This window comes from Triturus cristatus, chromosome 5_2 (genome assembly GCF_964204655.1).
Source record: "Triturus cristatus chromosome 5_2, aTriCri1.1, whole genome shotgun sequence".
Classification (NCBI taxonomy): Eukaryota; Metazoa; Chordata; class Amphibia; order Caudata; family Salamandridae; genus Triturus; species Triturus cristatus.
Window position 1 is genome coordinate 352,057,599 of NC_140588.1, and position 17,213 is coordinate 352,074,811.

Genomic DNA, 17,213 nt, shown 5'->3' on the forward strand with positions numbered 1-17,213 from the left:
ATGGCACGTGTTGCCAATCAAGTGCGTCTCTTGCAAGAGGACAATATCAGGGGCACATCTCTTCAGAAATTGCAGGACAATCCCACGCTTAATACGATCCCCCAGGCCATTCACATTCCAACTGAGTATTTTGAGGCCCCTACCCCCCATCCCAGCATGTAAGGAGACCACCACCACCCGCGTGGAACCCGACCCGAATCACAGGAGCTTGCATCTTGACGCCTTGCAGAACCAAATACAACAACAACCCCAACAACAAACCCCGCCCACCCCCCACCCTGCACCCCTGCGTAAGCTCTAAAATGCCCCCCAACTTGCAGTGTGCCTGTCGCCCCTTAAAGAACTAGTCTACGGAAAGAACCCCAGAGGAGGAGAAAGCTCCCCTACTGCCCCCGCCACCCCCCGGACTATCAACCTCCCGGAGGGACCGGAGTCATGGTACTTAAGTCCTGGGTCAGTGTTCGTCACCATCACCATTTGCGCCACCAGAGCGTTCCACGTCAGTCCGCCCTTGGGGCAGAGTGTCCAGCCAGTCTCCGACCATGTCGGGCGCCTCAAAAAAGAAAGTTCGCTCTTCGAACACCACCCGCAACCTCGCCGGAAAAAGCATGGCATATTTTAGTCCCATCTCACGCAGTCTTCTCTTGACCGCCATGAAGCCTTGCCGCTGCTTTTGCACCATCTGGGTGAAGTCCGGATAAAAGCTTACAGTGGTGTTCTGGAATGGCAGCGGGCCGGCCATCCGCGATGCTTGTAGTATGGCATCTCGATCCCTAAAATTAAAGATCCGGGCGACAATCGGCCTTGGTGGGGCCCCGACCTTGGGCCTCCCGCCAGGGACTCTATGGGCCCGTTCGACGGTAAAGAACTTGCTAAGGCCTTTGGGTGCCAGATGGTTCACCACCAGGTCCTCCACGAACAGGTCCACCGACTGCTCCTCCGAATTTTCCGGGACCCCAATGATGCGCACGTTGTTACGCCTTGCACGGCCTTCAAAGTCCTCCAACCGACGGGCGAAGTGATCATGTGCCGTCCGGAGAGTACGGACTTCCTGCTGGAGGCCGGAGACATCGCCCAGGAGGCCGACAGTCTTGAGGTCCAAGGACTGAACCCGCTCATTAGTTTTGCCGAGGTCGGCCCGAACCAGATTGACGTCAATCGATATGGCATCTACTTTTTGTGCCAGGGTCTCAAATTGCTGCCCAATCGAGGACTTCATCCCTTCGATGGCCCCCATGATGTCCTGCAGGGTTAATTCTGTGGAGGGGGATGCCGCGTCCTTCGAGGCTTCCGACGTCGAGCCTGATCCGCCCGGGGACCCCCTCTGATGGGCATAGCGGTCCATGTTATTAGTCTGGGTGTAGGTGCCCCGCCTGGTGTTCTTGGGCTTCTGTTTGTCGGCGTCCGATCTGGTCGACATCGCAATCAGCCGTGTAGACTATCTCCTGGCCCGTACAGGGTAAATGGGCATGCAACCAGTGGCTGGCGCCGCGCACGCTCCGTCCCGGGCGCCCTGGAGACTGGAAGGCGAAAGCGAAAGCGAAATCCCGCACCTCCGCCGACTCTTCCCCAACCAGGCCGCTGTTGTTCAATTAGGGCACGGGCACTGTGCCAACGCAAGTCCCGGGCACCGTGCGGGGAGTAGGCCCCAAACTTCCAGGCGGTATAACTTCGGTCTCCGGTGGGCGATTTCGACCCGGACAGCAGCTCCCGCCTCAGCAGCGGCTCCCCTCCAATAGTCCGGGAAGCAAGTACAGGATAATAGGCAGGATAGATGCCGGAGGGAGCGAGGGTCTCGGGAGCTCTAGGCTCACGCGGCCATCTTGATCACGCGCTAAGCTCCTCCCCCCCATGATAGGTTTTATTGATGCCGAGTTAATCGAACTGTTGTAAGTCATCCTTGTTTTTGCTTTCTATTAAGAAATAAAAATTTGCTTATCAAAAAAAGAAAAAAACATTATCACCAATAGTCAAGCTGCTAGCTAGGAAGAAAAACGTATAAGAATGTGTGGGAACAAAAAAAATTCCCTGTGCCATATGGGAACTGCAGTGGCAACTGTTAATAAGGTAATAACCGAGAAAGCAGAATCCCCTCCTCCGCAAATCACTAAGCTTCTGGGCCCAAAATGCTCTGATTTAACGAAATTACTCTGCTCATTTTGATGCCAGTGTGATAAAGTATTTGTGTTATATTACACTGCAGCGTAGTGAAAAAACTAAATAAAATACATTGTATGGGACTTTTCATGGGGTCTGTTTTGATCTCTTGATAGTGTTGTTCACCACCCTGAAGTTTTATGTTTTAGGTTTTGCTATTGTTGTAATTGAATTATTAACCTTGTGATTTATGTATTTCTTCTTATTGATGTTTTTTATTGGATGAGAACAGATTCCCACACTAAAGGTTTATTTTAGAAAAGAAAAGCAATCTCATAATGCTGAATACATCCGCTTGCTTTACTATCTTGTGGTCTCACAACTTATTTTCTTGATGCTCTTTTTGCTTTTTGAAGGTATAATGAATCACTTCTTGATGAGGGCAAGATCATGCACAGACTCAACCATGATCGGATATTGAAGTTGCTGGGTCTCATTTTAGAAGATGGAAACTATTCTCTGGTGATGGAGTATATGAAAAAGGGAAACTTGATGAATGTATTGAAATCGGTACGTCTTGAAGTTAATGTCTTAAAATTCAATAATTTAAGTTATATTTATAAATGGCATGCAACGCCAGTTGTTTCCCAGGTAAATATGGATTTGTTGTATAAGGAAATGAGATTTAATGTGACCTGATAGTTCCATGTTCATCTCCAGACTTACTCTCTAATCCAGTCGTGTCTGACATTGGTTCATCAGGGTTGAATAATCACTGAATATCTGAATGATTTAGTGTGGATATGCTGAACATCTAGGATTGGTCCAGCCCTTTCCTCTCAATGTTGATCACTCCTGCATCCTTTGTGGTTTGCTGCTCCAAGTTGCAGCTTCACAGCCAGCCACTTTGTCCCTGTTTCTGGGTAGTAAGTGCAGAGGCCATTGGATTAGGAGATTTCATTTCTTTGTTTTGAAGGTACTTTCACTTCACAACTTTTCATCTATGAAAGAGATATGTTGGATCCCACATGAATGTTCAGAGCATTTATTGCTTGCGTCTATAGATGGAATCAGTTCACCCAACAGACCATCACTGTGGTCCTTCGAGGGCCACAAAAGACACCCTCTTAGACTCAGAAAATGACTTTGGTTCCAAAATGTCAATCCGCTATTCTACCCCAGTAACAGTAGCATCGTGAATGGGCATCCTGTTAATGAGTGTCATTTTGGACCGCCTCCTTATTGAAGACTGGCTTGTCAACTGTCCCTTCTTCATGGACAAGGATCCCTTCTGTTAATGGGTCAAAAGCTCATCAATAACCTCATCAATGAGGTATGTGCAGTTTACAACAATATTACCAACTGCCAACAGGACTCCATGATCGTCCCCAAAAAGTGCATTCATGTCAAGAACAGTACAAACTACACTGGCGCGAGTTGTGCAAGCTAGACCCGTCTTCCTTCTATGACAGTGTTTTCAGTCAGGGTGACTCCTCAGCCTCCTGAAGGTGAAAGACCCATGAAACAAGAGGTTCTGAATCTTCAGTTTGTTGTGGAAGACTTGCAGGGCTGTTGTTGTGACCAAGAAGTAAGAGTCTTTTAACATTGTTACTTCCCCTCCAACCTGCATTATTACTACAAAGTCCCAGAGTGCATAAGCTGTTCCCTAGTGGTCCACGTAATGCTGAATCAACTACAAAGCACATAGCTCCAGCGAGCCTGTGGAACCAAACAAAGGTTCATTGTGTTGTCTGTGCTGCCTCACAGTGTCAGTTCAGTAACTCACTGAATCGTGCACAGTTTTTCACAACAGTAAGGGCAGGAAATTAAGGGCTGAGGCAAAAGGGTCAATACATTTGCATCCACTTCTTTGAAGTCAGCTAATACTTCTGTGATCCTTGCTTGATACTATCACCATCTCTGGCATGACACTGCCCTTTCATAGACATGATTCTGCAAAAACCTTTTTGAATTAGGTATTTCGAAGATATATTAACCACCAACTCTAAAGAACTGGGTGGCATGGCCATTCTGGGATTATAAAGGTGGCTACCTACTGCCTTTTTTCTCAAGTGATGCTGGCGAGGATTATGGACATGCCCTTTGATGGGTAATCCTTTTTTGACAAACATGTCAAGGACATCCTGCATATCATCACAATCTATACAGGGATATCCAAGTTACTATCCTGGCTGCAGAGAAGTTATCCATACCATATAAGGGAAAGACAACCTTATGCCAGATGGTGATAAGGACAGATCAGCAATTTTCATCACTGTCGGAAACCTGCCTGCCACCAGGGCTATTAAAGATTTCGTTTTTGTTATTGAACCAAATTATTATGGCACAAAGAATCAAAGAAAGTGTAAATAAATCAGGAGCACTATTTTAATTGTTAAACTGAAAACAGCATAGATTTTGTTCTAGTAATAAAGATGATATGGCTATATTACATTGCTGCAATGGACTTTTAACAATAGCCTACCTCGGTTCATCACAGTATCACTTTTCCGTAGATGGTATGTTCCAGGAAGTCAATGGCCACTACCTCACTGTTTGCTTTAATTTTCTTCTCATTCTTTCTACATCTTATGCCATTTCTTTGGGCAGCCACGTCCTGTGTTGATTGATTTTTGAGTCACCATATACCAATCCATCCCTCTCTGCCACATGTGTATGTCAGCTTGTCCAACTAGAACTCTGTGGGCAATCCTCAGGCCCATTTTGTATCAGTTAAGTACCAAATCACCCTTCATTCTTAGCACTGCCATCTTGTAGTATAAGACTAATCTTACCTCGACAATCCTTACGAATCCATATGTAATCTTGACTAGTATTCATTTATTTAAGGGCATTTCAACAGTGAGTAAAAAAATGTGTCAGGTTGCCTATGGCATCTAAGAGTTGTCAAGTTGATGATCAGCCCCTTTTGGTGTTATTGTGATCTGTTATAATAAGCTCTGTGACGGATCATAATGTGAATAAGCCTGAAATGCGAATGTATTGCTACTGTCCAGGGGTATTGTATAGTCTCATCCAAATGTTCATTTTCATATTTCCTCAGATCATCTATCACTCTGTACCACAGATGTAGGAGAGTAGGATCTGCTTCTTATGGTTACCCCCACTTTTTGCTGATGTTTCACTGTTTTCCGACTTTAGTCTGGCTGGGGCCCTGCTATTCAGGACCCCAGCCTAGCTGCTTCCTCTCTAAATTGATTCCTAGTACCTTAGGTACACCACAGATTGGATTCTGGGGTCCTCTTATAAGTCCCTAGTATATGGTATACTAGGTACCCCAGAGGCCTACCAGGGGCTGAAGCATGTATTATGCCACCTCTGGGAAGCCCTCCAAAATGACGCCCCAGGTCTGCTACTGCAGCCTGGGTAAGGTGGTGCATGCACCCCTTACTGAGATATAGTTTCACTATATCTCACCTATCACTGCACATATAAACCTATCAGTCACCCCTATGGCAGGCCTTATCAATCCTGAAGGCAGGGTGCTTGGTTTTGTGTGAGAGGTACCCATGCATGAGCAGAGCCCCTCTGCAGCCTTCAGAATCTCTTCTCCGGGATTGTCTGTGATGCAGCCTGACCATTTACTCTTAAGTGCATTATAACCAAACGGTAAATGCTAACTTTTGACTGGCTGCACGGAAACATGTCATGTTTGGTGTCAAACACCTTGGAATCATACCCCCACACCAGTAACTGGTGTGGGAATATGATCCCACCCTTCTAGAGGGAGCGACATGACCACACTGGTATACCCGGTACCAGTTTAAAAGAGCCCTGGCATCACAAAATGGATGCTGCAGCCACAGACACGAGTCTGGCCTCCTGCTGCTGACCGTAACTCCGGCAGGGGAGGCATGGACAATAGGTTTCCTGTCACAGGGAGGTGTTACCACCTTCCAGTCAGGCCTTAGTGGATTTGTTCTGGGTGGGAGCACTCCAGGAGTGCTTTGAAGTCCTGCACTGGTTGCACATTTGGTGTCCCTGTGCATAGTCCAGCTCAAACCGGTTGCAGGGGCTACCAGCCCCTGCTCTGGCACGAAACTGGACAAAGGAAATGGGTGTAGCCACCCCTCTTTCCAAACCCTCCCTGAGTTAGTCCAACCCCTTCCTTGGGTATAAAGAAAGAACCTCTGTAACAAGAACTTTAGATATCCCTGGACGAAACTCTGAAACTGAATCCTTGACCTTCGACGATCTGTTCAATGCCAGATGACTGAAGGATCTTCCTTGGAGTAAAGGAGTTGCTCCCCTGCTTGGCAGGCACCAAAGACGCATCTGTCCGGTCTGCATCTCCGAAGCTCCCGCCGGACGCCGAAGACTTTGCAACACCAGAGGTGGATTTCCAGACTTCCCAGAGGCTGAACCGAGTCCCCAGCAAAGCTGACACCCGTAGCCCTCGTGGGTACCGTGGAACCGGAACCCCTGGACACCGTGCACATTTGTAAGTGCATCAGCTTCTTGACGTCCATTGAGGCTGTGCATTGGGTTACTTGTAGCCAGACCCCGAGTTGAGAATCCACCGAAGATTGTCGCCTACCCACTCCGAGTGACCCGTGGGCCGCCATTTTGTGATTCCTCTTGAGGTCCCTTCGCGATCTCTGGTCCGTCGACTGGTGGGTCCCTGTGAAGGTAACTCTTACTTTCCTTGGGCTTCTCTGGTTGCTCCAGACGTGCCCTCACTCCTTCTAGCTGGGGAGTCCCTCGGACCTTGCTGGTCCGCACCGAAGCATCTTTCTCCTTTCTTCGTGGGTTTCTGTTGCCAAGGCTTGTTGTGTCCAATCTGGGCACCGTCGCTGCAGCGCTCGACATCCTTTGTGGGACAGCTCGAATCCAGCTCCTGGTCGTCCTCGATGCCGCCTGGTCCTCGTGGCTGAAGAGTCAAGCTTCCCCTCATCTCACCTGAAGCACCCGACATCGGTGGGCATTCGTCTGTCGTGCCCCTGGTTGTCTTTAACCTATCATCACTAAGGGGTTGTTTGGACTGGTGCAAGGTGCCCACTATAACTAGTGGACAGCATATACCAGGCCAACTTCTTACATTATGGATCATAATCTGAATAAGCCTGAAATGCGAATGTATTACTACTGTCCAGGGGTATTGTATAGTCTCATCCAAATGTTCATCTTCAAATTTCCTCAGATCATCGATCACTTTGTACCACAGGTATGTCTGATTAATTATGAATGACGGTTTTATGTTCCAGAAACAGCTCTTTCCAAAGTTCATCCATTAACATTTTGCCCTATAATATGGAGTTGTGTGGCGAGGTGTCCCAATCAATCCGTTGATCTAATAGCCTATACTTCACCTGAGAGCTATCTTGGAATTCAGATGCAGATAATTTAAATTATGAATGCAGTTCTGGAAAATTGTGTTTCCAACCACATGCATCCCCTAATTTGTTAATCCAAATGCGATCCTGTGTGCTGAGGTCTTCATCAATTGTCACCTGTATTAAGATACATACCACAAGGGTGTTTCTTTGGTAATCATCCCTGTCGACCTTATAGCTTTCAACACCATTTTTAAACCATAATCCTCAATTTAAATCCTCCCTGACTAGCAGGTCTATAAAATAAAAGGTCAGTGGCCCAATAATGACGTCTGGGGTATTGTAGCCCTATCCATCCTCCAACATTGTGCATTGTAACTTAGACAGCCCTGTCAAAAGAATAATTCCAGGATCCAGAATGGTGTACTCTGCATAGCATTAAACAGATATATCCTTGAACAGGGCTGCCATACCCAGCTGGAGTATTGTCAGTGTGCACCAGTGGGGACCAGCATACTTAAACCCATGTATTAGCTTATTGAAACCCCATAGAGATTTAGCCCTCTCCATGTCTTTGTGCAGACTCCGTAGGTTGAATCAAGTGGGCCCATGCAGCATCAAATTAGATTAATCAGGGTATTTGAGGGATGACTGCAGGGTGGCTCAACAAGTTATAATTTTTCATCCTCTGTTTGACTGCATATGTAGTGTCTCCAAAACCTATCTATATTCTCATCCTAAGCCAGTGTAGGTAAGCTATTGAGGGTATCCTAGTAAATTCAAAATATCATGGCCATTTCTATATCAGTAGCTACTGGTCAATTTTTGTGCATCAGTATTGAGCCCACTGCCTTGTGGCCTCACATCTGAGACAACTTCCTTGCCTTCTTTACTGACTAATAGATGCTCCTTTTTTGCCAGTTGTGCTGTGTTGGCAGCCAATTTCGAATAGGTGTCCTGTAATTAGTGTAGTATTCTCTTATTACTAGGGGTAGATGCTTCTAGGAGGGTCCTTTCAGAAAAGGTTAGTAAACCATCAATTTCCCTGATAGCCAGAGTAGGTACTTTCTTTTTAAGATATGAATGAGATGGCTTGATCTCGAAATACTGATTTAAGCAGACTTCCTAAAGTTTCAATCAAGGTTTTAAATATCCAGATCACTACAAAGTGGTTAAGTTTGATACAAAGCAAGTTGCAGTACCAGGTAAGAATACCCCCTACCTTCGCTACACTAGTGCAGGGCAGGATAAACCATTATCTGGTAGCAAAGGAGGGTATGATTTGGTGTAGATGGGTGCTGGACATTATTACTTTGACTATTTCTAGGAATTTATCACAAACCTTATCTCTCACCAGAAACGTGAAGACAGGTATTATCAGAATGCACTGCAAGAGGGTAACTTTTGCAAAGGTACTGAAATGGGAAATGGAGAGCATTCCCTACTTCCAGGGGGAGAGCGGTTTTAATCATGGTATTTCATCATACAAAATATGTCTTGTGGTTGATGTCTTTACTTAGACCTCTGCAGGATATTACAAGTATGTAAGAAAACAAAGCTCAAGATAGTGTTTTTGCAAAATATTATTCCGTTTGTGGAATGAAATGACTATTTCACCTATCAGCTTCCAGGAAGCATATTTTCTTTTCCTGGTCTACTAAATAAGAAGAATTCTTGCACCAAGTTATGTATGACAAACATTTTCAGTTGAAGTTCTTGCCCTCTGGCCTGAAATAAACACAGTGGTTCTGATTGGGGCCTACCTGCGACGACTTGGACAACTGGCAAATAAAAGTGCTTTTAGTTCAAGCCACAAGTTAAGTTATAGCCATGTGTCCTGGATGCCAAGAACAATGAGGCTTATCCCTCAATGCAGACAAGCCTTTTCTTACACAATAACAAATAATTATGTTTCTCTGTTCCAGAGTCTTCATGTAGGAGGTGAATGTTTACACCTATGAAGAAAGTGCAACAACATTGAAACTTCTTTGTCTAAAGGTTACAGACAGACTGAATGTACAGTAAGGCAGTACACGGCTCACCTGGTTTCAGTGACATTCTGCTTTTCCAGATTCCACATAGCCAACTTTATATGTAGTGTGCCTAATGTAGTGTGTCACACGAAACAGTTTGGGTGGTTGAGATTCCTTAATACGGGTGACTGCTCCATAGCTGAGAAAACCACTACACTAGTCTTATCGATCCCAGGAATCATCCAGATGTCCATCTTTTCAATTGCATACATCCTGTTTCTACTTATTCATGGTTCCTTTCCTCAAAGATCGTGGCACCCTCTTACAGGAGCTAACCACCAGTGGTCACTGTACACCAGAGGAAACTAAGTTTGACATCGGTGTACTGGAGCTCATGATTGTTTTCCATCCATGGATGTTTTCCTGCCCTGCGTCAGAAACTCAAAAGTTTCATATAGGTAATGTGACTTACATTTCTTAAATACAAAAGCAAGGTGGACCACAATTTCGCATTTTTATCAGTGGAACCCCAAGCTGTAGGGCACTGGACTCTTGCGTCCCAGCATTCTCGTAACCATCAAGCTCTTACCATCTTAGACAACAAACAAGCAGACCCCTTGAGCACAAGAGGTCCTGCGATGATGGGAGAATCACGTCATTTGACTGATCTTCAGAGGCTGGGGTACCCCTGCACTGCCCCTGAATGTAAAACCTCTGAACTCCAATTAGTATTCTCTGGTAGTAGGAGGTGGTGTTTGGGCACTGAGGTGGATGTGTTTTCAATGCAATGTTTTTGGATACTTGCCTATGCAAATAGCTCAGTGGGTAACAATTATATTTGCAAATCACTCGTTGGCATACCAGCGTGCCCTTCTAGCCTCCCATCATTCAGAAGCTCATAAAATGAGTACCGTTAAAAAGAAGCAATATTTAAGTTATTACTATTATTTGTGTCAATAGTATTTGTCATATAAGTTCATTTCCTTGTTTCCCATTCTCCTGATTGCTCTACTACTCCTTCACCTCATTTCACTAGCTCCGGTGGTATTGATAGATAGACCCCCAGCAAAATGCCAGTGGGTCTGCATTCCCCTTCAATGGCACACATTCATGTCCTCACCAATGACAATGGACCAGTGCTTAACCACAATCTACCCTCCCTTCACTTAATGTATTGGTTCCTTAGGATGTAGAATTGGGCTCCTTAAAATTATCAAAGACTCATCAAAATATCTGGCAGGTTGCAGTCTACATCTAAGGCATAGGAAAATATTCTGATTCTGCACGGAAACTAGGCCTTCTTTCCTCTGAGCTCCGTCTGTAAAAGCTCATTAAATATTTTCTTACCATTTGCACCATGCACAGTTAGGCCTCAAACATTCCTTGATCAGAGACCACCTTGCAGTCCTATATCACTTCAGAAGACAAATATTTAATGATCCTCACAATCGAGTGATCAAGCAATTCACGAAGGGTTTGTTGATAACATTCCCTCTAGCCTTAGCTGCAATTCCTGCATGGAAACGTTACACCATATTGACAAGGTCATGGTGCCTCCCTTTGAACCAATATACAAGATGCATTGGAATAGCTTTCTTGGAAAACAGCATTTATATTGCAAAAAAACACAATGAAATGGGTCAGAAAAATGCTCACTACCAGACCCGACCTCTAATAATCATCCATGTTGGACAAATCAAAGTGTTTTGCCTTCTACATCTGAATAATTTGAATGCAACTTTCTTGTGGTTGACTGCAATGCTAGTGAGCAGTTCTCTCCACTTCTTCCCATTAGCATATTCACTATATATATTCTCCTTAATTACTCTGTTAAGCCTCTGTACCATCCATTTTCTTCTAGGAGATAAAGTTCATATTCCAGGTACTTGAGTCCCCTCTTCTTTAAGGTCTCCTTCATCTAACTTGACTCTTGTTGAGCACCATTTTTCGTTAAGATAATTTTACGCAAATTGTCTTAAACACATCAAGCAATAACTTTATAACATTCCTTCCCTCTGTCCAACTCGAGTACATGTCAGTCAATACATTAACATACTGCTGACTTCTTTCTCAATGCATTGGCCCCAGTATCTCTAACAGTATGTCTTCCCAGGGAACCATGAGTTACAACCTGGGTTTGTGCTTTTTGTCATTGTGTAAACATTCCTCACAATCTCTTACAGATTTCTCAGATTATGCTCAACCTCAGCCATCTTTTGTTTTGCAGATACCTAAATGCCATTCACAAGCAATGTCACTTATAAGATCTGTCATCTCACTGGGTGTAACCAACCTATTGCTTTTGAAGATTAAGCCTTCATTTCCTAAGACTCTGACAATCCAGTATGTCCTGCACTTTTGTCTATAGCCTACCTTCCTTTTCCAACCTCCCTCTATTTTCTTTGCCACCCCCTACAACACCACATCACATGTGACCATTTATTTTCATTCTCCTTAGTCCGCTCTTTTCTCTGCTACTTCACAGGCTATAAACTCTTCGAGTTACAACAAACAATTGATGGACGGAATGCTGACAATGCAGACATTCTCCCCCAGTCAAGAGATCTGGGTTAAATCCATCGTTCTTTTGCCCACTACACCACCCCAGTTTAGACATGGCCATATGCAAATCAGTCTTGACCCTGTGCCTCATGGGAACAGTCCAGCCCGAACTGCCAAGCCATGTCTTCCCTGGACCGGAATCAAGCATCCTAGGACCGGTTTCTGGCTATCAGCCGTCATCAGCCAGGATAGCTTGACTCCAGTGGCGTAGTGAGCACGGGTCCCACGTCTGGGAATACCCATCCCACTTAGGGCGAAAAGCGTTACAACAAACAATTGATGGACGGAATGCTGACAATGCAGACATTCTCCCCCAGTCAAGAGATCTGGGTTAAATCCATCGTTCTTTTGCCCACTACACCACCCCAGTTTAGACATGGCCATATGCAACTCAGTCTTGACCCTGTGCCTCATGGGAACAGTCCAGCCCGAACTGCCAAGCCATGTCTTCCCTGGACCGGAATCAAGCATCCTAGGACCGGTTTCTGGCTATCAGCCGTCATCAGCCAGGATAGCTTGACTCCAGTGGCGTAGTGAGCACGGGTCCCACGTCTGGGAATACCCATCCCACTTAGGGCGAAAAGCGTTACAACAAACAATTGATGGACGGAATGCAGACATTCTCCCCCAGTCAAGAGATCTGGGTTAAATCCATCGTTCTTTTGCCCACTACACCACCCCAGTTTAGACATGGCCATATGCAAATCAGTCTTGACCCTGTGCCTCATGGGAACAGTCCAGCCCGAACTGCCAAGCCATGTCTTCCCTGGACCGGAATCAAGCATCCTAGGACCGGTTTCTGGCTATCAGCCGTCATCAGCCAGGATAGCTTGACTCCAGTGGCGTAGTGAGCACGGGTCCCACGTCTGGGAATACCCATCCCACTTAGGGCGAAAAGCGTTACAACAAGGACATCCCGATCACTTTCTCCCGCATTCATACTGTCTTTAAAAATCAACTTGGAGAGACAGCCTGCCACACCATTTTTTGCTCCTGCACTGTACACCACTGCATAGTCAGACTCCTGCAAGCATTTCCTCAAATTCCTAGTTCGATCTTTAAAATATGGCGCTAATTAGTATTCTGTCATCTCTAATAGCTTCATCAATTCATCTATGTTTTCTAGTATGGGCATAATTCAAATGGTTTTCACCAGTTCTTAATTGGGCCTAATACCCTGCCCAGTCATTTTATGTCCCATATACACAATTGCCCTCATGTTGAATTTTCATTTCTTATCCTTAGGGGTGAGAATATTATCCTGGAGTCTTCCATGTACCTGCCTGTTGTTTCGTGTTTTCAATAGCTTGAATCAAAAACTAGGATGTTATTTTCCTACACCTTAACCCCTACAATACCTTTTAATACGCTCTCCTTAGAACTCTGGAGGCATGCCAAAACTGTCAAATCTTTCGACTGGTCATGGAGCTTTATCTGATAAGAGAAAACTAAATCCAAAGTGGTGAATATTTGCCACTTCTAGTCAAAGAAAATATTTCGGAGATTTTTGGGAGAACGGCCCCACGTTTGTTGAGTTTCCTCAAATCAATAAAGCCACCTTTCCTCCTCAAATCAATAAAGCCACCTTTCTCAAATATCTCTAATCATATATGACCATCTTCTCCATGATGGTCACCCAACACTTTGAATTATTTAGCTTTCACATCCCTCTTTAGCAAAATCCTGTGCATGCACAGATTCAGACATCCTAACTGGTGTGGGCGTGCTGTACCCCTAAAATCTTACATCTCAAAAATACGCCTACAGGTTAGGTAGATTGGGGACGCTTCCAACCTCAATTTCTTGAGACTGTGTGTCCCAAGATAAGGTACAAATCGGCATATCAAAAATACAGTTGAACAAGAAAAGACAGACTCAATAAGAGAGTTCAAGGGCCGAATAAAACATTTCAGAAGATTTATTCCAAAAATGTAAAAGGTACAATACAGGTTAATTCAATATAGAAACTGCTGGATACATAGAAATCAATTACCATACTGGTCATCAGTACAGAAAAGTGACAAAATCTGAGAAAAATGCTAAGTCCCAAATGTGCAAGAGAATCAATAAGAAATCAGACATCATCCCTAGTAGCATAGGAAACGTTTTGGCTCACCCCTAAATTCAATGGTTTATATAGGAAATCTCCCTATAGAAGAGTATGAAAACTGCAGAATCATTGTGGTGTGAGCAAAGAAATACATTTAAAAAAAATCAGAATACAGACTTTAAAATCGTTATACACCCATACCACCCAAGTACTATGCCACTACATGAATTTTGATTCAGTCCCCTCTGACCTAATATCATCCGAAGGGGTCAGAACAAAGTAGTAATTTAACCCCTCCCCTGCTCATGACGGAACCACTCCGTCATGAGCCACGGTCGCCGTGTGCTCATGACGGAGTGGTTCCGTCATGCTGCGGCCGTTGGCGGCCGCGCCGCCCACGCGGCGCTAATTCCCCGCCTGTGCGGGCGATTAGCGCAGTGGGCGGAGTCATGACGGAACCACTCCGTCATGAGCACAGCTCTACCGTGGCTCATGACGGAGTGGTTCCGTCATGAGCACCGCGCCACCGCGCTGCCCCCAAACCCTCCCCCAGCGCTGCGGCGGAATTCCCGCCGCAGCGAAAGGGTTAAACGACAGTGAACCATTGTGAGTGAATGCAATACCGTGTGCAAGCGGAAGGTAGAAATGTTACAACACTGATTCTGTGTTAGAGAGCATTCTTCGAGAACAGTTTCAATTTAAATAAACATACATGACTTGCTTAAGTTTGTGCAGCAGAAATAATCAACAGCGCGAACACAATGAGGCATCAGTTTTGAACAGGATGTCATTGAGGCCTAGTTAAGGGATTGTTGGCAAAAGCCAGAAAAACGCACTTAAACAGGTGATAGCAAAATGTTTCAAAAGCAATAGCATCATGTCCGTATACAGGAGAAGTCAAGTGTAGATTAATATTAAGCACACTATTAATAATGCATAATTTTGATTTATCCATAAAAGCTTCCTCACTGGTCTTGAAAATCCTCTGTAATAACGGTCTCTAATTTTTGGGCTAACTCAACTCCACCACTAACATTGTTCACTTCCACCACACATCTTAACATGGCATTTGCTGTTTGCATCTAAAATGTAAGCTCTATCTGGTGGAACCAGGTTATGATGCCATTTCCTTTTTAGTTTTTTGTTGTTGTAATCTTTATTGGTTTTCTAATGCATCACAATACATTAGTATAAATGTTATATTCTACACTTTGTCCTATCAATCGAGATTTTGATCAAACTGAAAACATAACATGATAAATGGAAGGGAATACGAAAAACGAACTCTTCCCAGAACGATTACACCTTTAAGCTTGATGAGCCAAAAGAAAGATGTTTCTTTAAGCTTGCTGTGATCACATTCAGATTCTTCAGACATTTGATTAAGCAGTACCATTGCGCTAGACTAATTGTCACAGAAAGGACAAGGTGGCAAGCTATGACAATCTGGGTTAATTTGAAAATACTGCACATGGCCGGTCAGTAAATACATTAGCAGTTATAAAGCCATCTGTCTTTGGCCACTTCTAATTACAGTGTATCTGTCAGCGGGTCAAGGTCTACGTCTTGATAGTGAGTCAAAATTCGTAAATACATTTAAAGATCTCGCCATTCTCTGATATTGTGAGCATGCCTCAGTCTCTCCATTCTCTGATATTGTGAGCATAACTTATTTTAGGCTTTCACCTGTTTCAGCATCTCTAATCTCCAGACTGTCAACGAGGGAGATTGTGATGACCACTATGACCTTGTAATGAGCCTTTTGATTATCAAAAGATCTAAGGGCATGACTATGAGCTTTACAGACTACTTTGTCCACTAAGGAGGCGGAGGACGTTGCCTCTGCCATCCTCACGGACAACAGTCAGTCAAATTTAGAGATGACCACTGACCCAGCAGTCATCTCTCTACACTGAAAGATACTACCGCAACAGCAGCCTCCCTCGTCGTAATAAAAATCTGGTGGATGACTGCTGTTTATTCTTGTGACCGTTCACCAAACTTTTAACATTTTTTTGTTCCTCAGAAAAAAACTCTTCTGATGGAGTCTGCTTGAAAAAAACAAAAAACTAATGACACCTAAACACCCCGAATTTCCTCATTGGGCAATAGCCACTACTTTCCTTTTTGTCCCCCATCGCTAGGTTTTTCCTGCTGTTTCTTTTAGTTGAGTGAGATATATATATATATGTTACCTACTGGCGGTCGCCAGTAGGTAGTTATAGTTAGGACCACGTTTCCATAGGAAAACCTCAACATTCTATTTTGAATAACTTTGGCGCCGGTCGACGAATCCTCGCGAATTTCTCAAAATAGGTGGGGCGCTACGCTCCGCTCCTACCCTGAAAGTCTCGGGGGGATTCGTCAAGCGGGGGCTGAGATAAAAGGGGGGTCCCAAAACGCGTTTTTCCCATGCATTTTTCCATAGGACCTTTAGAACGAGCTACAGCCCGAACGGCTGAACAGAATTACTTGAAATTTGGCAGAGAGGTAGTCCTCAGGTCAAGGAAGTGCCTTTTGTAGGTTTGGTGTAAATCTGTTCAGTAGATTCTGAGAAAATAGCCTTTAAATCAATATATATATCTGAGCCCGCTTACGGTACGCTTACCGTACGCTTACGGTAAGCGTACGGCGGCGTGCGCGAGCGCGATTCTGATTGGCTCTTAGATCTTAGTAAACATTCGAATCGGTCGAAACCAGGAAGCGGCGGCCGCCATTTTGTGTATTTCACTCTGAAAAAAAAGAGTGAAAACAAGGAAAGGGGGCAATGAGGAGAGTTACAGACCCCCTAACATTTGTAAGGGGGTCAAAGAAGGACAGAAAAGTACAAAAAAAACATTTATTGATTTAAAAAAAAATCACGGGGTACGCGTACGGTAAGCTTACGGTAAGCGTACGGTAAAAAAAAATAAAAATAAATAAATGAAAAGCAGATTTAAGAGTTTAGATATTAGGGAGCTCTAAAAAGAGCTGTTGTGTTTATGAAGTCATTTTTTAAGTGGTACCTACAAGTAAGTACCGATGCAGAGTCTAAGGTTCAAGAGGAAGACTCTGTTCCCTTCATCATTGAAGTGCACACCATCTCCTCTATAAATGTCTTGCATGTCATAACGCAAGTTGTTGTGGTAAATGGCACCCATACCATAGTCACGGAGGAAAGCAGAAACAGATTTGTTGACGTGCTTTCTTGCTTTGTCAATCTGTGGACAGAAATGATTGGACCAGTTCCATTTTTGC

The 17,213-nt window shown here is 44.4% G+C and overlaps 1 protein-coding gene across 3 annotated transcripts in view; it reads left to right on the forward strand.

Moving 5' to 3' along the window:
* Positions 1–17,213, forward strand: part of RIPK1 (receptor interacting serine/threonine kinase 1) — a 215,206-nt gene that overhangs the window by 85,748 nt on the left and 112,245 nt on the right. For all 3 annotated transcript variants that reach the window (XM_085607158.1, XM_085607157.1, XM_085607159.1), the window contains exon 3: positions 2,514–2,667. In XM_085607158.1, coding sequence (XP_085463284.1) covers positions 2,514–2,667 — 154 coding nt within the window. The remainder of the gene's footprint in view (positions 1–2,513; positions 2,668–17,213) is intronic.